Raw genomic sequence first — 26496 nt, forward strand, 5'->3', positions numbered from 1 at the left:
TTGCACTATTTTTCTTAATACGCCATAAACTCTATGACGTCATATACGCTGCTGGCGGCCCCTGTTGTCGGATTCGGTTCAAGGCATGGCTCATGGCGACCTGTACGAAATTGCGATCAGCTGTGCTCCGTAAGGTTTCTTTGATCCTTCCCATGTGCGTTTGTTAGGGCGTGCCAAAATTGTTGCGGTATCAGCAGTTTGTTCATTTTACTGAGTGTAAGGCTGCCGTTGTCGAAACGAGAATTAAAAGCCGAGCTGAGCGCTTTCTGCGTTTACTCATTGGTTCTGTTTACGTGGGTTAGAAAACCTGCTAGCGAAGCATGGCCCGGGGTTTTGCTCCGAGTTTGGTTTCTTTGAATTGCCAGAGTTGCTTTGTGATTCCAAGAACCTCAATTGATACAGGAGACAGGGTCAAGGTCACCATGTGCATGCGCTGTCATCGCGGTGTAGCTGCTCGCCTGAGTTACCGACCCTCTGCGCGATCATGTGTCATTAGGAGCGATCGAAGGACAATAATGACTCTGTAACTTTGCTGCACGTGAGCCACGTAGAGCATGTTTTGCGCCCTTAAGTTAGTCCCGAGACCTTGATCGCGACGTCTTATCAAGCACAGGTGTTGATTAGGAACGTGAGCCGGCTTGTTATCCTTTACTTCCGGCTTAGATTTCAAGCAGAGATTGCGCCGGTAACGGTGCATCTTGCCAGCTGTGGTGCGATACCAGTTTTCTTTAGTCGCATGGGTATTTAATTTATGCGGCTAGCTGATGCTGACTTAATATATCTGCTATGGCGTAGGTAAAACATAAGATAGGTACGTCGCACGCGTAGTGCTGACAGTTCTTTTTTTCTACAGGGAGGGGAGCCATCGTAAACCATGGCGTTCGTTGGTGCCACCAAGAGTACCCCAAAATTACGACTCATTACACAGTCGTACCCAGGGAGACTGACCCCCGATGGAAAGGCAAGTGCTGCAAATTAAGGTGTACCGAGGTGATGGGGAAAAGCCAGTGCTGAAAATGCTTGAAAACTGCCTGACGATGCAAATAGCGCTGGATTAGAAATTACGAAGAGGTGAAAGGAAGTGCATTGCATTATGGGGATGCAGGAAAGAGCGTTTTAAAGCCACATTGCACAAAACACATTGCGGTGAATGCATACATCTACACGAGCGTGCACTCGCCACTTCGGAAGCCTTGGTGCATTTGCATTTAACCATGCATCAACTAAGTGAGGTTGAATCGCCAAGATTCTAGCCCCGCATTGACACAGCCAACCAGAATCCTTCGGACCATTCTTTCGTTTCGTCTAGTTTTTACCTTTCGTTGGATGTGGAAGCAGTTGCCTTGTAGCATTTTGCAAAATGGAGAAATCAGCTAGAAGAGCCTTGTAAGCACAATGAGAGCTGTTTCAACAAATGTGGTAATAGCTAGCAGAGTCCAAATCCTTGTTCGTTGTTTTGTGCCAGTGGACATTTGGCAGCAGTTACCTGAAAATTTACAGGAGGTATTCAGAGAAATTGGGAAGAGCTGGGGATAAAGGTCTTGAAGAATACTCTCCAATTTACTGGGAACATTAACTTGCAAAGTAACTGGGCGGATGAACTGTAAAGCACAATGGAGGATCTCAGGCAGAAAAAGCAGAAAGGTGAGTCTAAAAATTTATGTGCAAAAGACTGAAGTAAGGGCCAGCACTCTGAGAATTGAACAACAGTTTACGATAGACAGGGAAGCATATGAAGTGTTAAAGGAATACATCTATTTAGGGCAGGTGGTGACTGCTGATCCAGACGAGAGTAAAATAACTAGGAGAATGACAAAAGGGCAGAGAGCATTTGGCAGGCACTTGTTCAGTGATGAACAGGTAGTTACCAGCATGTGTTTTCTTCTTAGAATCTCCAAATATGGTATTTATCCTTTCTGTTTATTTTTCAGCATAGAAAAAAAATATGTTCGTATGTGAAATGTAGCATCACATTTGCATGTTATTCATCTAAGGAACCCTTTTTCAAACGAAACCATCTTTTTCTGCGGAGCACAACCTGTGTTAAAATGAAGGGATCATTTTTAGGCCATCTGACCAGAACCAATAAATTTTTCTTGGTGCGATGATCACTGCAAAGTGACAGTGAAGGACAAAGCAATGAACTTAGCTATGCTTGTGTATTTTGCTCAGCATTCTTACAAATATGACCTGCAGCATCAACATTTATCTGAGTAGGTAAAGGCTGGTGTGGTAACCTTCGCGTTGATTTTGACCTTGCTTATTAAGCAATCTGAGTTATAACCAATGACTGCATTGCCATTTTCCTGCAGATGTGGACATGTCCCGTGTCTCTGACGAAACCGATGTGCTCATCGTGGGTGGTGGGCCTGCGGGGATGTCAGCAGCCATTCGTCTGCGGCAGTTAGCCACAGAGGCGGGCAAGGACCTCAGGGTCTGCCTTGTGGAAAAGGCCTCGCAGATTGGTCAGTCCCTATTTTATTGTGTGTGTATGTGCGTGTGTGCATGCATTCTCGCATTTGCATACATGGATGCATGCGTGCACGCACACTCAAGTATGTGCACTCTCGTGCTCTCCAGCTGAGGCAGCTTTCTGACAGGCATGTAACTCAGAAGTACTTGTATTTGGGCGTGTTGGTTCATAACTTTTCAGGAGGACACAGGGGCGCAATAAAAGACACGGACGTTATTGTGCTCCAGAAGGCGCTGGTTGAGGCAACGTCCAGTTTGCCCAACGTAAACCTTCCCGCAAATGAGCGGGAACTCATATACAACTCCTTTCTTGCAGGTTACGTGGGGCTTACGGCGCTTTACGCCACACTCTTGTCGTTTTTCAAGAAGGTAGCCAAGAAGTACGGAGTAGAAGTGGTTTTTTCTGCTCCGCGAAAGTTGTCCGGTCTATGTGCACGGATAAGAAGAAAAGAAAAACGGCAAGAGTGTGGCGTAAAGCACCGTAAAGCCCACGTAACCTGCAAGAAAGGAGTTGTATATGAGTTCCCGCTCACTTGCGGGAAGGTTTACGTTGGGCAAACTGGACGTTGCCTCAACCAGCGCCTTCTGGAGCACAATAACTCATTAAAGAAGACAGGCTCCCATCTCCCGGAACATTGCCAAGAATGCACTAAGAAGACTAAAGTCGCCTGTTTTCTCCACTTATCGGACTGCAAAGTATTGTTGAGAAGCCGCGATTAGATTGTACGGGAACTGGTGGAAGCCTATTACATTAGAAAAAAAGGAGATAACTGCATCAGTGATTCAGCTGTGATACTTCGCCGATCTGAAATGGTTTTCTTAGATAGATTTCTGTAATCGCCTGCCTTCGGAATTCTTTTGGTGTTCTCTGGAACTCACGTGCTTGTGATTCGGTTAGTAGCGCTTGGATAAAGTGAAGGTATAATAACGGTCTACGTCGAATAAAGCCTGTTGATAGTAAGCGCTCGTCCCTGTCTACTTCTCTGTCCGTGTCTTTTATTGCGCCCCTGTGTCCTCCTGAAAAGGCATGTAATTATGATTAACTCCAGTTCACACTGTGCAGCTACAAGGGAAAGCTATGCAAGCTGATTCAGAGAAGAAAAATGTTGTCCTGGCCCACAGGCTTGATAGCCGCATGACTGCACTTAAGTGTGTGCACTCAGCCTTGAGGTATTCCTTTAATACATGATACTCCATGACACAAGGATCATATTTTGGCTTTGATCCCCAAGAGAGTTCAAGCACTCACTGATTGGCTGAAACAGTGGGAGCAGCTGTGGCTGTCAGTTGCAATGAAAAGTGCAGCAGTGTAGTTGCGTTCACAATTGCGTAACTGCCCCCCTTTTTTTTTTTTAACTGAAAGCGCCACACACGCTCGCAAGTGAAATTCATACCGATGACATCCATTTGAACATAAAGTTTTGATCATTAGCACAGAGAACCATGTTTCTGGTCGCTGCTTTTGAGTGCAGATCTGTGGTAACATTCAAGTTGCTTTTGCACCGTGAGTGATTGTTACAAAACTGGTACGTCTCCAAGACTGTCAGTGCTGCAGCTCCGTCTGCATTTTTGGAGGACCAAACTGAGCATGTTTTGGTAACAATGCATGCTTCACTACTTTTATGGATGGCCCATTGGCATTTTGTACTGGTGACCGTCACGTCCGCTTCAGCTGCTTCAGTCAGTCAGTGAGCACTTCGAAAGATGGAAGTTACGATGTGTGTACTGGTTTCACAGTTTGGTTGTTTGAGCTTGCGAGCTGCTATATCATTCAAACTTGCCTCTAGTGAATGTTGTTACAAAGTACAGCTAATGACTATCACTTGTTTACTTGACTTGATTTTATGCATGAACTTGCCATAGAACCAGGTGCATTGCTTTGGTTTATTATGGCTCAAGAAAATGCATTTGTGTCAACGTCTAAGGTTTTTCTAAAAAGTAAAGAAGATTTAGGACTTTAAGGGGGGACACTGGTCTTTGAGACCAAAAAGTGACCGAAAAATCGATTTTCAAAAAATGAGATTTGTGGAATCTACAGCTATTATTTTCCAACTGTACCATTTTTTCCTTCAAGAAATCAATATTTTGACCATAATATTAAATTCAGATCATTGTGTGGGCTGAATTTATACAGGAGCCGACAATTTAATGGCATGAAAATTTTGGACATGTGGCTGTCTTAGTATGTCGATATCTCAACATCGAGGACAGATAGAGATGTCATACTGTTTGTTAAGGAAAGCTGAAGGCACAGTGTGTGCAATAATCGAAGCAGGTTTGTTCAATCGCACTTCAAAAATTTATAATTTCACAAAGTTTATTGATGCACTACATTCACACCTTGAACATTGATATTCCAAATGCTGTAAAATTACTAATGAGGGTAAAATGGAAAAATGGTTCTGATTATTGCACTCTTTACTCACCATATTATGTGGCCCTGGATTAAAAATGATTTCTTATTGAGCAGTTTTTTTTGCACCGAGGTACTAATGCATGACTAATTAAAATTGATTATCTTAGGAACCAACTAATTTATGAGAAAGGTAATTTCATTGTTGAAATCAGTATAAAAAACTGAGAAAGCTGGAATAGTTTAATTAGGATTGGACTAAAAATAAGAAAAATAGGTGTCTAGGACCAGTGTCCCCCCTTAATGAAAAACGCCTGCAGGTGATGCAAGTGGAAACTCAACAAGAGTTTAGGGTACATGGACAAATCCAAGCTTCCAGCCCCTCTAAGTTACTACAAGAATTGTAACTTACTGTGTAGTTAATTTTCACATGTGGATCTAAGGTTTATGGTGTGTCGTGTTTAACTGCTGTCTGTTGTACATTATCTTAAGACAGTGTCACCTGCGTGTATTGTGCTCATGCTTGGAGACTGACAATTCTTTTCAAGAAATGTTTGTTTCATTCGTAATTTTGCATTTGCAATTGTGAAATGATACATTTGTGGTTAAGATTAGCTGTTTTGCTTGTTATAAGTAAAGAAAGTGACAATGGTAACAGTGTAAAACTATAAGCTGTCATGCAGCCCTTGTCTGTTGTCTGGAAGATCAGTCCTGACAAAGTCCTGCTGCTGACACATAGTAATTGTTTTGCTCGCGGTATCAGTTGTTCTGTTCCTCTCTCTTTTCTAGCTTCCCACAGGCAGGTCATGAAAGTTTTGTCAGCAGTCGTTTCTGACAGCAAAACTTTCCTCAATAACCTTTGCTCTTGTCCAGATGTGGATTTGACATTGTGGAGGGAAACAGCCATGCTTGTGCTTTCTTTTTAGCTTTTGTTTTTTACAAATTGATGGTACATGAGGTTTTGTGCTCATCACCGTTTGTGTATGCATGTCGGTTATGCGTACTCATTGCAGTTGTGCATGCAGTTGTTTGCGCACACATGACTGTGTGCATGTCAACGAATGTAGACTGCATGGGCTTGACGGTCAAATGTGAGCCCTCTTTTCTGATTGGCTGCTTCTTTCCGTCAACGCAGGCGGCCACACCCTTTCTGGAGCCTGCATCGAGCCCGGCCCTCTCCAGGATTTGTTCCCCGACTGGAAAGAGAGAGGAGTAATGCTTCACTCACATCTTTACAGAATTTCTTCTACCTTGCTTTCTTGAGTGTCTTAATTTTGTCATGCAATGTCCTTGTTACTAATGAAGCCGAAGAAAGTGTGACACAAGACAGAGTTGTCAGCAAAGCTTCCCAAAAAACAGAGAAGGCGAGTGGCGCTTCTAGTTTGAGAGTGGTGAGCTGTGTGGGCACCCCGTCTGTGTCAGAGGCAAATGTATTAGTGTGGTTGACCGCTTATAGCGTGGTACAGGAAAACATGTACATGCTTCCTTTTAGCGCTGCACCACTATCTTACTAGCGCTATGAGTAACATTAAAACTTGTTAGTCCTTTATGGCTGCTTGATGCCAAACACACTTGTTACCTATGTTGAACTGTACTGGTTGATTTGTAGCGAGCAGTTCTTTCTCTGCAGATGGGAACACACACATTCATATGGTGGGTTGACGGCAAGGTTTTAGGTTTTTCAGGTGAATTGTGGCCGCATGCTTCTGATCCATTCTTAAGATATTGTGTCACACAAGATCTACCACCCAGATATGTCTTTTCCTCCTGTGGAACAACAAATAGAAAGTAATGCTATTATCGAAATGGATTAGTGCAGTTTTGCTGCAGTGATTGCCACAAAGTTTAACTGCTCATGTATCGGCAAGCTGGGCATGCTTTCAGCGTAGAAGCGGACATACTTATTGCAGTTTTTCTGCAGCCTTGTACTGTCTGCATTGTTAATGAACATGGGACTGCACCCCTGTTCTTTTGTCTCTTTTTCCAGGCTCCATTGCACACTCCCGTTAAACACGATGAGTTTTATTACTTCACTGAGAAGTCCCAATTCAAAATTCCAGTGTTCAAAGGTCTGTGCAGTTTCATTCTTTCAAGAGTGTTTTTTTTTAAACTGTGACAGAACATCAAAAATGAAGTAGAGACATTGTATTTATTGCTTAATACCAACTGTAGTGAGCAAAATTTGAAAATTTGAGACTTTAATAAACTGTCACTTCCACATGGTGTATTACTGAATGGTTGAGGCCATCAAAATGCTCTGAAAACATCCTGCTTACTTGTGCAGAGTTGTGCTAAGCATTTTGAAAAGTGCAAAGGGTATTAAGAATACCATGCCAAAACTCTCCAAGGAGTGGTATAGCTTCTCCATGTTACATTTAGAACGTGTGATAAGAATGATGCATGCATTGAATGGGATTTCCGTGGTTTCCAAGTAACAGATAAAAATTGAGTGGCAGGACTACTTGAAAATCAGCATTATAGAAATGATAACCTCATGTTCACATTGAAATACATCCCATTGTTGTGTTGTGGAATGTTTTAATGAACCTGAGTGGAAAGTTGAGAATATGGTTTACTTGATGGATGTTTTTTTATTATTTCTTGTGGACCAAAAATTGTGAGAGTAGTACAGATGCAAAGTTTTTGCTGTGTGCTCTCTCGTTGTATTAATGTGCAAGATATTAGTTAACATGATTTGCCACGTGGGTTTCGTCCATGCCTAATTCATTAATTAAATTTCTTCATTCATGCTGTCTCGATTTCGGCTTCAGCGGCCATTCTGTTATCATTCTGGCTCTTTGGACAGGCTTAGTCCCTCTCCCTAAAAAGTGGAGAGGAAGGTTTTTCTCTCTTTCCCCACTCTGCCTTTTGCAAACCGAGGTCTCACACGCCAACACCGGACACCTTTTTCCGGTGATGGGCATTCTGATGCAAGTGAAATAAAACTTGAAGTAAATTTGCTCATGGCACAAAATTAACATCTTAAAAGAGATGTCAGGTGTGTAACTTCAGTTGTCTTTCTAGCTACCAGATGCCTTGTAGCTGTGTAGTGCGTTTGGGAGATTATCGATGGAGTGCCTGTAATGTGTTCTTTTTCGTTCACCTTAACGGCCCAATGGATTGCTGTATATACTGTGCTTTAGTTAAGACCACAGGATGCCAGCGTACAGTTCCTAACCATTGGCAACTTGTTCTCTCCTGTACTGCACAGGTCTGCCAATGTACAACCATGGAAATTACATAGTGAGGCTTGGAAACGTTGTGGCTTGGCTTGGCACCCAAGCTGAAGAGCTGGGTGTGGAGATTTACCCTGGATATGGTGCCAGTGAGGTACTGTCTGCATTCCTTTCTCTCAAAATTTGACTTTTTTTTTTATCAGGAATGTTTACATTAGCATATAGCAGCACGTAGTGGTGACTGCAATCCGGAGAGCAGAAAGAGTGAAAATAGCATCTAAATAAAGCTGTTTATTTGGGCAGGCTTGCGCCCACAATGGACTGAATGCCTTAGCAGCGGCATAGAAACAGCTTTCGTCAAACAGAATACTCGCCGTTCTCGGCCGTGCTCAATTTAAAGCTGGTAGCGAACTTTCGAGATAAAGCATGCAAAGTTACTATGACGTTCTGGAACAAAGTAGACTCGGCTCCGCCTGGATGCAATCAGTAGAGATAAATCGGATCGCGTCCTGCATCACAAATAAAGCGATAAAGCGGCGTTTCGGCAGCTTTGAACAGTGAATGAACAAACACTGCAAATATTCGTGGCAATATTGGAGTTCTGATCATGAGCACATATTTCCAAACAATGTTTGCCTGAGGAATTGGGCTCACTGTTTCCTTCTGCACTGAAAGCAGTGCTATGGGAGATGGCCTTTCATAATTAAAAAAATGAAAAAATAAACAAAAAACAATGTGATTCCACAAAAACAATAGGATTCCATGCTTCTAGTGAAGTCTTTTAAGGTGTCTCTTTATGTTGAATCAAAAAGGTGGCTATGCTGATGTAGTGCACAGTTATCCGCTCTTCTTTTTTTTCTTGAAAAGCAACTTAAGCATGCAGTGTACTTTTCTGTGGGGCACTGCTAGGTCAGAAGCATTGCTGATGCTGTGCCCTTGCTTTGTGCACTGCATCTGCAGGTGCTGTACCACGAGGACGGCAGCGTCAAAGGTGTGGCCACGAATGATGTGGGCGTAGCCAAGGATGGCTCGCCAAAGGTATGCATTGTGCTCAGTAGAGGGCGCAGGCTTGTATTTGCATGAACATTCTTTTGAACGGTGCTGTCATACGGTGCAAATCACGGGTTGCCTGTTGTGCAAAGTTTCGGCAGCTTTGTATGTTGTGCTAGAGTACTGCACTGCTGTTTTTGGAAGTTACTAAATGCATGCTGCATTCCAATGTGGGTGAAGCATTAAAATGCCGGAGCTGTAGGTTTGGTTTTGGTGTCAGAAGTGTTAGCCTCTTTAAAGAAAGCAGAATACCTCAAAAGGGTGTAAGTCAAACTTTGAATGCTTTGAGACGAGGATTTCCTTTGTTTTCCCCCTAATGCCACTGTGTAGGCCTAGTCTGAAGCCGTTTTAAATGGCTTCAGCTCTTGAAGAAATCACTGATGGAAAGTAGAAACCATGGGCTTGGGGCTGTACAGAACCTTTTAGATGTGTATGCATTGAATCATGGAGCCTGTGCACAAATGCTTAGGTTTTTTACTGTGATATTCTTTATGCTTCTATTTCTGATGCTAGGGGCAGCATATAATTCCAAAAAACAGGCAGAACGGGGAATGCACCACCATGGAAAGGAGTATTCATACAACAGATGACTGAGCTTTGAATCGTTTATAGGGGGCTGCCTGCAGGACCCAAAGTGCAAATCTAACAGAGAAAAAGCAAACTTGCAGCAAACTGAAAATGCAAGCTCACTGGGCTGTCAAAGCTGTGACAGAGATGAGTTTTAGTAGTGCAGCTGTACCAGTGGTTGGTGTGTTGGAGGTTGTGCTTTGAGGTCGTACAGTTGTGTAGCTGCCAAGGTTCCAATGGGAGCGGAGCACTGACATTAGGTAAAATGCGGCTAAACTTTCTTTTTAAGGGGGGACGAGGGTCTTAAAACAGATTTTTTTATTTGTGGCTAGAATGTCATGAAATTTCTCACACAGGTGTGTTTTTCTCGTCTGATTTCAAAAATGTAGTCATAATTGAGCTGGTGATCTTAGATCAAAAGTTATCTTAAATTCTAGAGCGTAATTAAGTAATTTCTTACGCAGCTTTAATGAACTTTCTCATGGCATTTTGTTGCTTTTAATCACATGAATTGATAGCCAGCAAATTCCCATACCCGATGACATTCTTACTTTTTTGTTTAGGCCATGTGTAAATAGCAATTTACAATTAGCTTAACGAGTTGCAGTGTAAAATACTGCAACCTCTTACTCTTGACATAGTATCTCAGGATGACACGCCTTTAGAGAAAAATGAAGAATGTCATCAGGTATGGGAACTCTGTGGCTATCAATTCATGTAAATAAAAGCAGCAAAATGCAATAAGAAAGTTCATTAAAGCTGTGTAAGAAATTACCTAATTATATTCTAGACTTCTTAAGATTTAAGACCACCAGCTCAATTATGGTTACATATTTGGGATCAGAAGAGAAAAATCCATCTGTGTGCAAAATTTCATCAGATTCTAGCCATAAATAAAAAAGTTAGTTTTAAGACCCTCGTCCCCTCTTAAAGGGACTATGAAATAAATTTATTGAGATTACGTAAAGATAGGCAATCCATCGCTGGTCACCCCAGCGCAAGAATTTTTGAGCTAGCATCAATAACAACGAAGTTATAGACAATTAAAAATCACGCTCCTCCACTCCCTCCTCAACTCGTACGCGTGGAGCACCATAAAAAAATAAACGAAACAGCTCCGGCACTGGGCTCCGCCCATGAATACGTCATTCGCTGACGTTCGGTTTACGACTTCCGGTTGTCGCACTCCCGAGGAGCAGCGTGCGTCGGCAGCGTCTCTCCGGTCTCTGTGCTTTCTTGGCTCCCGAACTCACGACAGAAAGAGGTGGCAGAGGTAAATTGAAAACATATGCGCGAAGGCAATGCCCTGGCTCGCGCTTGCCCGAGGGGGTCGCGCGGCGGCTCGAGCAGACGATTTTCACCACTACCGGAAGTGTGCCCGTGACGTCGTAGCTGCCGCGGCTCGAGCGAATGACAGCGTGTGGTGGCTTGCCGACGTCATGGGACTAGTGACGTCTGTTTTCCCGATTTTGGTTCCAAAATGGCTCCCTACGAAGACACCGAACGGCCCGCGAATTTTAAAAAACACGATTTTTAAAAATTCATAATAAATTGCGGGCTCAGTTCCGAAGACTCATACTTGGTGTCAATGCTTCTGAGCATCACTTCTAACATTTACAAGCGGCTTTTAATTCTTTGCATGGTCTCTTTAATATTTGTGGTTGACTCTAAGCCCGTCACTGGGGTACTTTTTTTTCCCCCGAATTCCATGTGTTGCTGTGCTACACAGTGCAAGGTGTTATATGCTTAAGGGGGGACGAGGGTCTTAAAACTGACCTTTTTATTTGTGGCTAGAATCTGATGAAATTTTGCACACAGATGTGTTTTTCTCTTCTGATTTCAAAAATATAGTCATAATTAAGCTGGTGGTCATAGATCAAAAGTTATCTTAAATTCTAGAGTATAATTAGGTAATTTCTTACACAGCTTTAATCAACTTTCTCATTGCATTTTGTTGCTTTTATTTACATGAATTGATAGCCAGAGAGTTCCCATACCTGATGACATTCTTATTTTTTTGTTTAGGCCACATATAAATAGCAATTTACAATTAGCTTAACGAGTTGCAGTGACAAATACTGCAACCTTTTACTCTCGACATAGTATATCAGGATGACATGCCTTTAGAGAAAAACGAAGAATGTTGTCGGGTATGGGAAGTCTCTGGCTGTCAATTCATGTAAATAAAAGCAGCAAAATGCAATGAGAAAGTTCATTAAAGCTGCGTAAAAAATTACCTAATTACATTCTAGACTTTGTAAGATCTAAGACCACCAGCTCAATTATGATTACATATTTGGAATCAGAAGAGAAAAACACATCTGTGTGCAAAATTTCCTGAGATTCTAGCCATAAATAAAAAAGTTAGTTTTAAGACCCTCGTCCCCCCTTAATCCCCTCTCAGTGTCTCATTCTGAATCCCCCCTGCTGTGATGAGACTCTGTGCAAAATAAACTTCCAGCACATCGTGTGCATGCGTACTGCACCTGTTTTACCTTTTGTGCGACTGGCATGCAGGAGCACTTTGAGCGAGGCATGGAGCTGCACGCCAAGTGCACCATCTTTGCCGAGGGCTGCCACGGGCACCTGGCCAAGCAGCTGTTCAAGCGCTTCGACCTGCGCAAGGACTGCCAGCCGCAGACGTATGGCCTCGGCCTGAAAGAGCTGTGGGAGGTGGACCCCGCCAAGCACCGGCCAGGCCTCGTCATGCACAGCATTGGCTGGCCACTTGTGAGTGCTGCATTGGCTGCTCTGGATTGGCCACGGGCTGTGCCGTGCACAGAGGGTCTTAACACACGGGAGGGGAGCATACCCATTGGTATGAGCTGTAGCAGGGGACCTCATGTGAAAAGAGTTGTGAGAGTCTTTGGAATATTTTTAAAATGAGGTGGAATATTGATATAGTAGAACTCCTGTATAGTAAAGTCACTTGGACCAGCAAAAATCTTTGCTATATCAGAGTCTTGACTGTATCAGTTGTTGGTGGTGGCATGGCTCTGAGGATGCTCTCTGGCTACTTACTAAATACAAAGTGTTGGCCTATAAAAGAAACACTCAGAAATACCACCTATCCTGCTCTTACCGGCCCTTTATGTGATAATTATTTATTTTCAGTTATCACATTTCATGTTATCACGTTTTTGATTTCGTTTATGTCTTGCGGAAGTACTGCATTCGCATGAATACAGCACGGCTACGAATGTAACACCAGTTTGATTCCATGTAAAAATCAACCATTGCGTGAGCACGGCTTCATCTTCCGCTGCCTCAGCATCATTTAAGAGGCTATAGTTAACACATGCGACGCAGTCAAGCGTGTCAAAACCGGCCACGCAGTGCCATCGCTGCCGTGCTGTGAACATTCTCCTCTTTTTTTTTTTCCTTCTGTACTCGTCACGGCACACTGACTGGCGTTCCTTTCTCAGCGAACTGCGCTGCCTTCTTTCTATGTTCATATCCGGCTTTACTTTTTTTTAATACGCGCTGCGCGCTTTACCTCACGGCACCAAGGCCTTCGAAAAGTTGGCTTCTTCTCACGCTTGTGAGCTTGGTGGTGAAGCCATCCCATAACGCGCCGTTCTGTCGTCTTTGGTATTCATTTGCCTCCGAACGTGTGCCTCGCGATCGTCTACTTCGTGTGTGCCACAGTGTCATCATTCTGTGGGAAGTACACTGCCATGGCTAGATGCTTTTTACAATAGCCGTTTCTTATCAAAAATCTTTACTATAAATGGAAAAAAATGTATAGTTGTCTATGAAAGCCAGAATGGGATCGCAGTTTCATTTTACTATATTCAAGTTTATTGTAGCTGGGTTCCACAGCAATTGGCTTCTTCTCCATTTGTATAGAATAAGTTTGTTGGCTTACATTGCAGGTAGTGCACTTCCAGTTTCCAACCCAGGTTTGTCGACTGACCACAAGATTGGCAAAATACCATTCCTTTACTCCCAGTTCACTTGCCACACCTTGTGTCTCTAGCCCAGGATGCTTGGCATCCTTATGAGCTTAAGCAAGCATGCTGAATTCATACTGAAGACATGTTGGTGGTCTGCTTGGTGTGCCAATCCTCTGCTATTCAAAGATTAACTGAACACGCTGCACTACCACAACTGTGTGCAGCATGCTTGTGACAGTGTCATCGGTGCACTGTCATATATACTGTTTAGCAGCACTTATCTTGCCAGTCATGTTCTGCAGCTAGGCACAGTTACTGGGCGGGATACAAATCGTACACATGCATTCTGCATGCACAAACTATAGAAACAGTAGCAGTTAATTGTATGCACCCCTTTGCCAAAAGTAACCGAGCAACAGGTTCTTGCTTCTCAAACGTATAACGGAGCCTTTATGGCACCTCTAAAAACCGAAAAGTACATGAGGACAAGGGTTCAGCTTACTTTACACAGATTAAATGCTTCTCTGTGGGGCTAAAAAACAAAGCACCGTTAGCCGGTTACTTTTGGCGAAGACAGTACATGCATCAGAGAACATATTTTTGCCACTGAATGAAGTCACATACTGAGAGGGACAACAGCCTGCAAACATTGCATGGTGACACGACAGCCTCTGACTGCAAGTGCATCAAGAGGGTGAAAGTAACGAGGCAGTAGTGCTGTGCTCTCAGAGTTTGGGTAGCACATGCGCCGAGTGGCCCTGTATTTGATTGTGAGTGTGTAGTGCTGCTGCCCAGCTGAAGAAGGTTCTAAAGCCCGACTTATTTATTTACTTTTGATTGCAGCACAAGGACATTTATGGTGGGTCGTTCATGTACCACCTGGATGAGGGCTCCCCCTTGGTGTCCATTGGCTTTGTGGTTGGCCTGGACTACCACAACCCCTACGTCAGCCCCTTCCGAGAGTTCCAGCGCTACAAGATGCACCCCTTCATACGCAGCATACTCGAAGGGGGCAAGCGCATTGGCTACGGTGCGAGGGCACTGAACGAAGGCGGCATTCAGGTATGGTGCCTCACATATCATCCCTTAAGATATGTTCCTCTAACGAAGCCGATAGCTCTGCTATTAGTCGGCGGCTGGAGACCACACTTGTGGAGGTAAAAGTTAAATTTTTGTTCTTTCATCTCCACAAGTGCGGTCTCCAGCCGCTGTCTGATAGTAGAGCGATAAGCTTCATTTGAGGAACACGTGGCCCGGAGACTTTTGTCCCCGACTGTACCTATATCATAGCGAGCTGTATTGTTGAAAATATATTTCAACTTGGTATTAAAGTTTCAAAATGATGATGGAAACGACTGAGCAGTGCTAACAGACGGGACACAAGAGAAGAACGCTGATACATGTGCTGTGTCTGTGTTCTTTTCATGTGTCTGTATTCTACTCTTCCGTCCAGTTTGTTAGCGCTGTTCAGTAGTTTCCACATTGAAGTTTGCCTCGCTATCCAGTCAGAAAAGCGGAGTATCATTGTGACAGCACACATAAGCCTGGAAAGCATGTTGATACATCGGCTTACATGATGCGCATTGAGCAAAGAGGAAAAGACATTTAGTAGAATGAAATGCGTGTAGTGCAGTGTGTTAGGGATTTGTGTAGACACGTGGACTTGTTGGCTCAACGTTTTGAAACAAGCAGTGGAAGAAGAGTGGACAGATCAAATAAAAAGAAAGGAATCCAGAGGAGAGAAGATGTGTCCTTTTCTCTGCATTGCTGTGTTCTTCTTATACTGCTTGCTGCAAGGGATCTGTTGAGTTTGCATAGGGGTCAGCTTTGTCTGGGCACCTTCATGTGGCCTTTATGTCAAGGAGGCCATAGTTTTTGTGCTATAAAAGCAGTTTAAAAGTGTAAAATTTACTTCATTGTTTCCATTATAACGTAGAACAAAACATGCCAGTCTGCTTTTCATTTTAGAGACTAGACACCCAATTCTTTATGGTGGTAGGTATGGTATCGAAGAGCATCTTTTGAATCTTTTGAAATAGTACTGTATATTCCTTCTCTGCTGCATGCTGATAAAAGCAACTTATCACTGGCATACGTTGAGAAAAGTTGATGCGGTGGATACTGCCACCTTCGTGGTGTGTGGCAATGTGTAATACGCTTTGGCGAAGCTTCTGTCTGTGCTAAGCTCAGTAATTCTGTACAGCATTCCTGCTTGTATCAAAAGGCACTGGCTAAACTCACTCATCTGGCCAGTTGTCTGTGTCATCATAGGTTGCATTATTCTGGGGTCAGCTTGCATTCTTTCTTTTTTCTGTAGAAACATTACTACAGTCCTCGGTGCTTGAAGTATGGCATTGTCCTTTCATGTAACTGCTGAAATGGCCAGACAGTTAGGACACCACTAAGCAGAACATCCACAAGATTTCAGCGTTTCCCTCACAGCTTTTGCGGTGCCCATAAAGGGCATTTAAACTGCCTGCTGCTCTTTGCAACACCGGCTGGTTGGAAATCCTGGCTTTGCACGTGGCTTCGTTGTGGGCTGTTTTTTTGAGAAAAAAAATTAATTAGTCTGAAAGAGACATCAAATTTAGCTGCCTGAGCATGGTGATTGGCTCCATTAGGTTGCAGTGTTCATCTTTGAACGTTTGCCGGGGTGGGGGCAGGGGAGGTCATTTCACCCATGCAAAAATCTTTGCCTCATTCCCTGCTGCTGCGTTTTCTTCCTGAAGCAATGCTTCATTCTCTTCTTCATTTGCACTTTGAAAGCTGGCAGAACTGCCATGTCTGGTTCAGCAGAGCCTTTGTCTTTATCAGAGTCGACGCAGAGTACCTATATTCCACAAAGAGCCGCCGTGATGGCTTAGTGGTAGTGGCTCTCAGCTGCCAACCCGAAAGACGCGGGTTCGATCCTGTCCGCGGTGGTCAAATTGTGATGCAGGCGAAATTCTAGAGGCCCGTATACTGTGCGATGTCAGTGCACGTTAAAGAAACCCCAAATGGTCGAAATTTCCAAAGCCCTTTACTGTGGCATCCCTCATAGCCTGAGTCACCTTGGGACGTTCAACCCCCATAAACCTAAACCTACATTCCCCAAAGAGATCATCTTGTTGTTGGCTGATTCTTTCATCCCACTGCATAGCTTCTTGCAAAACATTCAGCAAGGCAACACAGAAAAATTGCCAGTAAAAACACCGGGAGTTCTGCAAATGCAGCTCTGCTTTTCTGCTAGTTTCTTGATGCACTGGTGAGCAATGTGAATTTGATTCCACCAGGACATTCTGTACACATTTGTGACCCTACGCATATGTCAGTGCGAACAAAATGCCGCTTAGCATTTGAGGGTATGGTTTGTCAAGTAGTATTGTAAGAAATGTGCAGTTTCATTTTTTAAAAGCTACTGGCAATACGGAATGCATTGAATAAAATGAAAAAGTGGCCTGTCTAACTATTATGATTTTCAAAATTAATTGTTTTTGCGTCTGGTAGGTAAGTCACTTTAATTCCGTCTTTGCTGGATAACACAGGGATCACCTCAGTTTCTATAGAAATAAACTTTCGTGGCCATACCCCCCTTTTAGAGAAACTTGTAAGTGTACTCATTTATGCACGCAGTAAATGAAATAGTAAATCTGAATTGTTTTACACTGCAATTTATTTTGTGTAGTGCCTGACGCAAGCTGTATGATTCCATCCCAATACATTTTTGCAGAGCCTGCCAAAGCTGACATTCCCTGGTGGCTGCCTGGTCGGCTGCAGTCCGGGCTTCATGAATGTGCCCAAAGTGAAGGGCACCCACAATGCCATGCGCAGTGCCATGCTCGCAGCTGAAGCTGTGTTCGAGACACTGACCGGGGAGAGTGCTTCCCCAACTAAAGGTGAGGCCTTGGCAGAAATTGGCTGTTCACAATGCCATGAGATTCGATGCAAACACATTCGCACTGAGTGAACTTTGTAGCACCAAGAACAAATCGTGAGTGGGAATTTCTGGTACTGTGATGTTGCAGAGACCATTTTAGCCACAATATCTGGTATGATTGTTCGTTGCCTATGGCCACTTGTAGTTTGTTGCCTGTGATCACTTGTAGGCCCCTAATTTCCGGTGAGATGTAAGCATTTTTCGTGCAGTTGTGCTTTAACAGCCACATTCTATTTTTTAAGGTTGTTATTGTTACGGACATCAGGACATATAATGCTAGGGAGTAGTCTGTGAACTCGCGGAAATTTTAGTAGAATTATTGTTTTGACCATATTGCTGTCTCAAACTGTTGAAGCCAACCATAGCCAAAGGCTAAGAACGCAGAGAGCATGCTAAAATATGGAAGTACGGAAATCCATGTTACGGAAATTCATGTTATTTGAGAGGCAGCACTTCGAATGCGCATGCCAGAATTGAGCCAGCCTCCGAGACAATCCGAGTAGCCAGTGTGCTGCATGGCTGCCAATTTGTAAGCTTCGGAACTCGAGGCTTAGATCAATATGCTGAGATTGTAACATGGATTCGTAGTGTTGAGAGGCTTCTCATCATTCTAGGATTATGCAAATGCACCATACTGTCACCCTCTAGTTAGGGTCAAATTGTCACATTGTCGATTACCATTTGGCTGTGCTATTGGCACTGTGCAACAAAGTGTAGTTCCTGGGGTAAATCTGGCTTGAAATCCTACTCCAGGTCCTACTTTATCGGCAGACACAGAAACAGCTGCTTAAGTGCAGCATGTGCACATTTACTGAGCATTTTGCTAAAAGAAGTGCTTCTCAGTTTCAGAGCAGCGGTCACTTGTCTGATCCATACCGGGCTTGCCTTTTATTTACTGTACTTTTTTTTTTTCCTGCACTAGGGCTAGCTGAGTCCTGCTCTGTGAGCACAAAATATCAGTAACTCCTGAAATTCTTCCTGGCACAGATAATGTTGACCATGAAATATTTGTCTTCTGCACAACCAGTATACATAAGTTAGAAAGGGCTTTAAAAAGAAAGAAAAATAAAAGTGCCATGAGAGCAGTGGTTATAAATAGGCTGTGGTAGAAACAGGATACTACTATACCACAAGGACAGTATCCTATGTTGCTACAAAATGGCAACAGCCGTCCTGTGCATGTTTACAGGGTGGCTGATGCTATGAATACACACCGGTCACGCCAAGATGTCTGTGTTCTTCTGCATTGTGTTTAGCATGTGGACACAAGCACATGCATATTGTTTCATATTTTGAAGTCTCTGTAGTTTTTAGTTTTCTTCTTTTCTGTCACATTAATAAGTTCATGCACCTTTCTTTTTTTTATGTACGCATTGTTTTGCTATTATTGTGGCTCATATACATCAGCAGTCACTGCCCCCCTTCGAGCCACGTTGGAGCCAACCGGCTGGAGGGGCCGGATTTTCAGTTCACACAGCGCCGCAAACCTGACTCATCCGACCTCGGTCGCCGCTCTTTTGCGCGCTGGGAGTGTTGGAGCTAGACAGAGTTTGAATTAACCGAATTTATCAGAAATTGCGGTGTGAATTATGTGATAAATTTTTAAATTTGTTTTAATTAACCGAAAGTACAAATTATCCAAGTTTTTGAATTATCGTGAGTCTACTGTGTTTGTCCAGTCATACATATTGTGCAGACGTTGATTCTCTGTGTAATGCAGGGATTATAACTCTGATGTTGCTGGTAAAGTCTGCACATTTCAGCACAAATACTGCAGGATCTGACAAAAGAAAAAAGAGAGCATGTTTTAAAGCATGTTTCAAGAGGGTGTTTTTTTTTTTCCGGGTTTGGTCAACTGTACTGCACTGATGTACCTTAGGTTTATGATCTGCACAGCTAACATTATGCTCTTATTAGAAATGGTCTGGTAGAGTGTTACTAGTAGTAGGCTTCGGTGGTTCCACCTACAGGCATTACCAAAGAATGTCTTGTGCCCAGGGTTGGAGCCGACCAGCTACGAGCAAAAGATACGCAACAGCCCCATATGGAAGGAGTTGTACTCTGTACGGAACATCCGGCCCTCTTTCAACACGGCACTGGGCGTTTACGGCTCGGTCGTCTACACGGGCCTCTTCTATTTTCTTGGGCGGGGCAAGGAGCCCTGGACACTGTCCCACAAAGGTAAAAATGCAAATTGTGGGGTGTAATATCCCGAAGTGACATTTGTGAAATGGAGGACGCCGTTCTGGAAGTCTCCGGATTAATTCAGACCGCCTGAGGTTTTCTTTAACATGCGCTGACATCGCACGGCACATGGGCCCTTTTGTATCTGCCTCCATCGAAATGTGGCCACTGCGGCCAGTGTCGAACCAGGGACCTTTAGATCTCCAGTTTTAATGCCAAAGTCACCGAGCCACCACAGCAGGCGTCCCTGAAAGGCATTTGCACATGCTGGCTTGTTGTGGAATTGTCTTCCCTTTTATTTTTCTCTTTCTTTATTCGTTTTCTTTTATTTGTGCAGCGTGGTGTGGAGGTTGCTTTAATTAGAAGTCACGCTATTGTTAATTCATTTCCTAGGCAGGTTCTTGAAAGCATGCCACTGTTGTTTGGGCCGCTACAAAAGCAGCAGTTTGTCTGCAGTTTTCAGTGTTCGTTTTGATAACCAGTGCATGTGTTGCTTTACTATTTCAATAAACAACAGGATTATTATGTTTTTATTTTATCTGCCTACTTTCGGTGCCCACAAACAGCATCCCAGCCTGGGCTGTAGTGTACTATTGTACATTCAGTCTTGATGCAACAGTTCAAACATGCATGATATGTAGGTGACAAAAGTAGAGTTATAAGCGCAAAGACACCAAAGGTGTAAATGTCCACAGTTATATTCTTGAACAATGGAGATGTATTAAACATGCATTGGACATGCAGTGATGGATGGAGACATTTGCGGTTGTCAGCATAAAACACCTGATGGCTTCTACACAATGCCTAGGCACTGTCAGTGTAAGTTCACAGGTTAGCTCAGGGCAATTCACTGACCCCTGCAAGCATTTCTGCAAGAATGCATTGTCCCGGAGTTCACGTCTTGTGGGAAGTGCGGCAAAGTTAAGTTTAGACAGTAGTCAATAATAAATTAACTAGTATATCGCCTCTCCATATTTCGGTCATATAGAATGTGGATCAACCGCCTTTGGGCGCACTTAATCATTGAACATTATGCAGGTGTCTACAAGTTCCGTCTGATACTTGATAATTCTAGTTTTGGGAGAACGAGTGACTTGTAGAGCATGAGGAAGAAGCTTTTAGATTTGAATTGTGCGTCTGTGCCCAAAGCCTGAAGGCTGCAGCTTGTTAGATAATTTACATGTGCCTCAGAGTTGACTTTACTGTATAGATGTTAAGTTGCGAACATTATTAGCGTGCTGTGTTAGATTATTATTAATAAACTAATCAAGCAAAATTATGCATTTAGCTTATACTAGATTGAGTTGAGCCTAGTATATTTGGTACTAATGTTTGCTTTGAGAAAAAAAATTTGAATTAGTCAAAACCTGAATGCATTTAACCTCCATAAAGTGAATTTCTCAATGTTATGAATTCCGTCGAACCACGCGAAAGTTTCACGATGATAAAATGAACTGCCATGAGAGGGACGCCTCTACTATAGAAGCAAGGACCTAGCAAAGAAGACGAGGGACGACGAGCTGTGCTCACCCAACTCCGCCGCTTGGCTGTTCTAGATTCCGGCGCATTTTGTTGTGTTTTCCTTTCAAGTCCGCACACGAAAACTGCATGTAATGAAGACCTGTATGTAACCAAAAATTGCCGATCTTTCTTAATTTCTATATATCCAGATTTAACTGTATTGGATTTTTGCCCAACACAGCTATGGGACACATTGCATTGGTAGGCTCTGTGGTAGTTCAGCAACCTGAAGTCCGTACTGATATGTCTGTCTGAAAGCATTCTTGCATTTTGCTTCCATTGGGGCTTGGAATCGAGCCTGCAAACTTGTGCTGAGCAGGAGAGAGCTCATAGTGACTGAGACCCTGTGATGGGATTTGCTGCGAAGACCTTTACACATATATGCATTATCAAAGCTTGCTTCTAGTGACCAAGTCCCTGCGGTGACACTTTTGGCAAATGTACTTTGCCTTGTGAACTGCCAGTCAGGCAGCTGATCACTGGCAACCACAGCACTGTTCCTCTAAATGCCATGGTGGACTGCAAACTTTTCCAACAGATGTTGCATCCACTATTCCTGAACAACCATAATTGGAGAGCAAGTAGTCTATGCTCATGTTTGAATTTACAGCATGCAACTTCGAAGCAGTTTTGCTGTAAAATTTAATATGTGTGGATGCACACCAGGGCTGTCATTTTTGGCTGCATTTGTTTTGACCCGTGGAGCAGTGGTATCTAGGCTCTGTATTCATGGTCGAATAAATTGGGCTGAGTGGAGTATAGTAAAACCTCGTTGATACTTGCCCAGTTCATACGCTCAACATCACGGGCAATAAAACTGTTTAATATGTTCCCAGATAACACGATTTCCTGGCTACTATGTGAAAAATTTTAACAAATTCTGGTCATATATCATAAGTGCGCCAAGCCTGAGGCATGAGCGGGAGCGAAAATCGTTCGCCGTGGTGGCAGTTCCGTGGTGCTGAGGGTGAAAAGCATCAAAAAAAAAAAAAAAAGCGCTTACATATTGGCTTGCTGTTCGCCACGAGAACCCCTGCACGGAGGAAAAAAATTGGCTGGGAGTTTAGTACATATTGTTAAGCGCGAAATAGTGTGCAAAAGCAAGGATTTTTGCAAGTGGACACCACCGCCACATACTTCAAAGGGCGATTGAGGTGTTCACTGACTCAGGGAGCGAGTTATGCAGCTTTCCTTCGGTCTAAACCTTCCGTTTTGAGAACTGCCTCAGTTTGTAGGTGGACGCTATCGCCTACTCACAGTGTGAGTGAGGCGTCCACTGTTCCATTGAGCCAGTTTACACTTGCTACTCAGAGGCTTCACTCACATACACGCACACAGCTGAAAGCCGGGGAGTGCTGTTAGAAGTGCTTTCACACTAAAATGCAGTGGTTTTTTCGAAGTTCCTTACAGCAAGGGGCAAAGTATATGAGAACTATAACGATGTGCTTGTTTACGAGCTGGATGGGTGTGAGAAATGCAGAGCGGGAATGCCCACTTCTCCGCAATGCATTAGTGCGAGGGGAGAAGCATTCGTAAATGCCGAAGAGACCCCGCTAATTTTGCCATTGCTGTTGACAGACTGAACGTGCTGTGAAGTTTCTTCCTCACCAATGACAACGAAAATGCGGAATGAGTTCTGCTAGCACTAGAAAAGGAGCTGTTTATATCTTGTGCCTAGGAGTGCTAATCGAGATTTTATGGAGTAAAAATGTCGGTAAATGCCTGTGTACCTCACTCATCTAACAGCTACATTCTTCAAGATCGGGTGGTTTGAATCGTACGTTTTCCTGGATAATGTTGGTTTTGCACATAAAAAAAAAACAAACCTAGCAGTGATGTTTTATTGTATTTGGCAAGCTCACTTCAAGACGACTGTATCCTGCCACAAGTGTCATCAAGACCTTCCAGGCATTTGCTTACAAAGGGCTCTATGTACTAATACTGAATGGAGCTCATTCAAAATACATTTCCTTTGCCAATATGAGAAGTTTATAAGACATCAAAAGTGAAAAATTGGGTATACTAGAGACAGTGGATTGTGCACTTTGAGATATCGTGACATGAACAGTTTTTGGTTGTGTCCAACTCTCGTGTTTGTCTTACTTATCCTAAACAGTGTGAATGGATTCTTATCTGCTTAAATTCTTGCTGCTTGCAGGTGGAGATCACAGCAAACTTGAGCCAGCCAAGAAATACCAACCCATTGAGTACCCGAAACCAGACAATGTGGTGTCGTTCGACCTCCTCTCTTCCGTTGCCTTGACGGGCACCAACCATGAGGGAGACCAGCCACCCCATCTGACTCTTCTCGATGATAAGATTCCTGTTGACCGTAACTATGCTGTTTTTGACGGACCAGAACAACGGTTTTGTCCCGCAGGTAAGTAGAACCTGTTGATTGTGGCTGCAAATGTTACGAACCCTCCCCCCCGTGTCCTGCATTTCATGGTGTGCAGCAGTTCTCAAATAAAAATTGAGGGACCCTTTCGGGTGCTTGTAGACTTCTTTTGGTCCTTGAAGCTCTTACTCCTAATGAAGCTGCTGCACCACTATTCTTGGGTGAGGTGTGGGGTTGATAGAGCCACCTTTGTTTATTAATGCATGTGAACTGAATCTCGGCACTTGTTAGTGGACGTGATTACTTTAAAGCAACGAATGTCCGATAGCGGAGCGGTCCCGCTGATAATGGGGCAGAGAAGGGGAGGTGCAGTTAAGAGAAGTTGTTAAAATGTCCAGTGTCAAAATCTGGATGTAGTTGAGCTAGAAAGACCAACTTTGGCAGTGCAAATTTGGTCACAAATAGTTGTGTAATCTTAACCTATCTTCTGTCATCGTAATACCCTACTCTTGCTCCCATAGGTTCTACTCCTATAGGTTTCTTAATCATCTTCTGTCATGCTCAGAAGCCTCCTTTATGGCTAGGAATTGCAGTTGTGTACAATTTGTGTCACATCTCGCTGCAATCAAACTTAGTGGAGAGCGTGAATGGTGGAAAATGAACACTTTAGTTTGAGAGGCAAGTGTAGCATCAAAACAGCTTCACACTAAGCTTGCACTAGAACGCAGACACCACCTTTGGGCAGTGCACAATCTTTTGCCTTCTTGCTTTCGCGGAAAACTGGCGTAATTTGTTTGCCATGCCTACAGGTCCCTGTCGAGCGTGTCCTCATCAGCCAGCTGCACCCTAATACAGTAAATGAGCAGTAACGCATAGGAGTGTAACACAGCCCAGCAGTACATAGACAATGGCTGTTAGAATTACGGCAAGCTATTTCGAGCCATGTGGGCACTGGTAATGATTGGTGCGGCACTGCGAGATACACTTATGGAAAGCTTTATGCAAGCATGGTACATGTCGCAATTGCCAGTCCTGTGGTGCAGACTGCGAACAGCGAGAAAAAGATCCTGTGCTCCTGCATACGGAATTTGTTCATTTTGGATTATACAAATATTTTTTGCAACCTTTTTTTTACAGATTTGCATTATAAATTACGGGACTGCATAGATTCTTCGAATTACCCAGGATTTCGAATTGTTGAGGTTTTCCTGTCGGCTCTAAGATTCGTTTTGAAAACCACATGCAATTTGTTGTTGATTGCATTTGCCATAAAATACGAATTTTTTTATTGAAGTGCCTTTTTTTTTTTGTATAGTACATTATAGCCACGGTTGACCCACTAAAAAACTTTGTTTTTTGCAGGTGTTTATGAATATGTGCCCTTGGAAAAGGGTGAAGGCGTGCGGTTGCAAATCAATGCTCAGAACTGCATACACTGCAAAACGTGCGACATCAAGGATCCAAGCCAGAACATTAATTGGGTCACACCTGAAAGTGGTGGTGGCCCTGCCTACTCTGGCATGTGAGAAGACTACCTCAAAGCCCTCAAAGCTACTACCAGCACAAGGGCGTACTCGTTAGAAAAAGTCAACAAGGGGACAATGGTATATTTGTATATTTGTGGCTAAACAATTATACTGCATGGCGGTGTACAAATAAAGACAGACGTTATTTACATCAAAACACAGGTGTAAACGCACATGTTTTTCTGGTTCCTAGTAGTCCATTAAATGTTTCCGCCTTGATCGACGCACACTACCCCACTTGTTCTGCATGTGTTCTCAACAAGAGCTGTACGAGAGGCCAACTCTCAGTCGTGGTCGGATCCTGAGCACTGACTGGTGTCTTCATCTAGAAATGGCCATGTTTGGGCAAACCTTGCATGATACTTGGGTGACGTTGGCAGCCGACAGACCTGCAGTCTGTGTTGCGGCTGCATTTGGGCCACAGCACAGATGCGGCTCAGGAGGACATTTGAACACTCGGTGCTAACCGAGGATGACAACTGCATGGCTCGAAGTTTCAACACCAGCTTTGTGACGAACCACGCAAAGCAAGGGCACAAGCTTTGCACCGTACTGGATGCTCGTTGTGCAAGCTCTATCCCTTCACAGAGAAGTGCTTCGGTGGCATTTTTTTCAAAGGGTTTGCATAAGTTTTTCCACATGCAGCAAGCCACTGCTGGTGAACAACAGCTGAACGGCACTAGTGAGTTGTCAATGTCTGCGAGCAAGCTGAAAAGCCGAAGAATTGGAATGGTGACCTGCTCCTCATTGACTTGGAGCAGAAGGTGAGAAAGCATGCTTGTCTGTTTCAACAGCACAGAGCTCGCTTGTTCAGATGACGAGGCAAATGAGTTCAGCAAGGCCACTACAGATACAAGCAGCGTTGCATCGTCAATAAGACTCAAGTCGGCTAATAAATCGAGCATAAAAGCTTCGTCAAACTTTTCGGCACTCTGGCTGACCCTCTCGCAGGGAGTGTTGTCTGCAGTTGACGCACACATCAGAGTTTCGTTCATGCTCTCGCCGAGACTACGCAAGGACAAAATAACAGCGTACGGCACAGCTTGTTCCGCGTCGTTTTTTCGCTTGTTCACATAGTCCCTTAATAAGTCTAGGTGAGCTAGTTCACTGCGCTCACGTTCGGAACCGGGCAAAGGGTTAATTTCATACTGCGACGATAACCAGGTAGCTCTGTCTGAGCCCCACCAGAAAGTGCTGATCCCTTTCGGGGTGCTGGCGACAACGTTGGCGTTGGCGTTAGCGCAGCTTGGAGCGTCGTCCGTAGACGTCGCCTCGTCGATGGTCTGCTTCAGCCGTGTTTCAATCCCTTTTCCGCGAAGCTTTTCTTCCAACGTCACTTGTCGTATAGCGGAGTTGCGCAGCTCACCATCTTTGAATTCGATTTGTGCTTTCAGGTCGAGCCGTTCCTTTGCAAAAGCATCAGCCTGCGCTTTCAGCTCGTCCTGCTTGCTGAGACGTGTATCGTGCAACTCCTTGCTGAGAGACGCAACTTTACGT

At 43.7% G+C, this 26496-nt stretch overlaps 1 protein-coding gene across 1 annotated transcript; it reads left to right on the forward strand.

The window, feature by feature from the left end:
• Window positions 1-52: 52 nt before the first annotated feature.
• Window positions 53-25156, forward strand: Etf-QO (electron transfer flavoprotein-ubiquinone oxidoreductase). The gene is made up of 13 exons (XM_089565676.1): window positions 53-129; window positions 854-961; window positions 2313-2465; window positions 5961-6037; window positions 6813-6894; window positions 8037-8155; window positions 8962-9039; window positions 12136-12348; window positions 14358-14576; window positions 17224-17389; window positions 19429-19611; window positions 23294-23515; window positions 24836-25156. The coding sequence occupies exons 1-13, from the start codon at window positions 93-95 to the stop codon at window positions 24997-24999; spliced, it is 1821 nt and encodes a 606-aa protein (XP_089421802.1). The 5' UTR covers window positions 53-92; the 3' UTR covers window positions 25000-25156.
• The last annotated feature ends 1340 nt before the right edge of the window (window positions 25157-26496 follow it).

Source organism: Amblyomma mixtum, chromosome 1 (genome assembly GCF_055824585.1).
Source record: "Amblyomma mixtum isolate Tamu chromosome 1, ASM5582458v1, whole genome shotgun sequence".
Lineage (NCBI taxonomy): Eukaryota > Metazoa > Arthropoda > Arachnida > Ixodida > Ixodidae > Amblyomma > Amblyomma mixtum.

What these genes read in the sequence shown, in the direction of transcription:
- Etf-QO (XM_089565676.1), top strand. Translation starts at nt 93, where the DNA reads ATGGCGACCTGTACGAAATTGCGATCAGCTGTGCTCC. An exon ending in CCAAGGATGGCTCGCCAAAG is followed by an intron (nt 9,040 to 12,135) that starts GTATGCATTGTG and finishes ACTGGCATGCAG; the next exon opens with GAGCACTTTGAGCGAGGCAT. An exon ending in TGAACGAAGGCGGCATTCAG is followed by an intron (nt 14,577 to 17,223) that starts GTATGGTGCCTC and finishes ACATTTTTGCAG; the next exon opens with AGCCTGCCAAAGCTGACATT.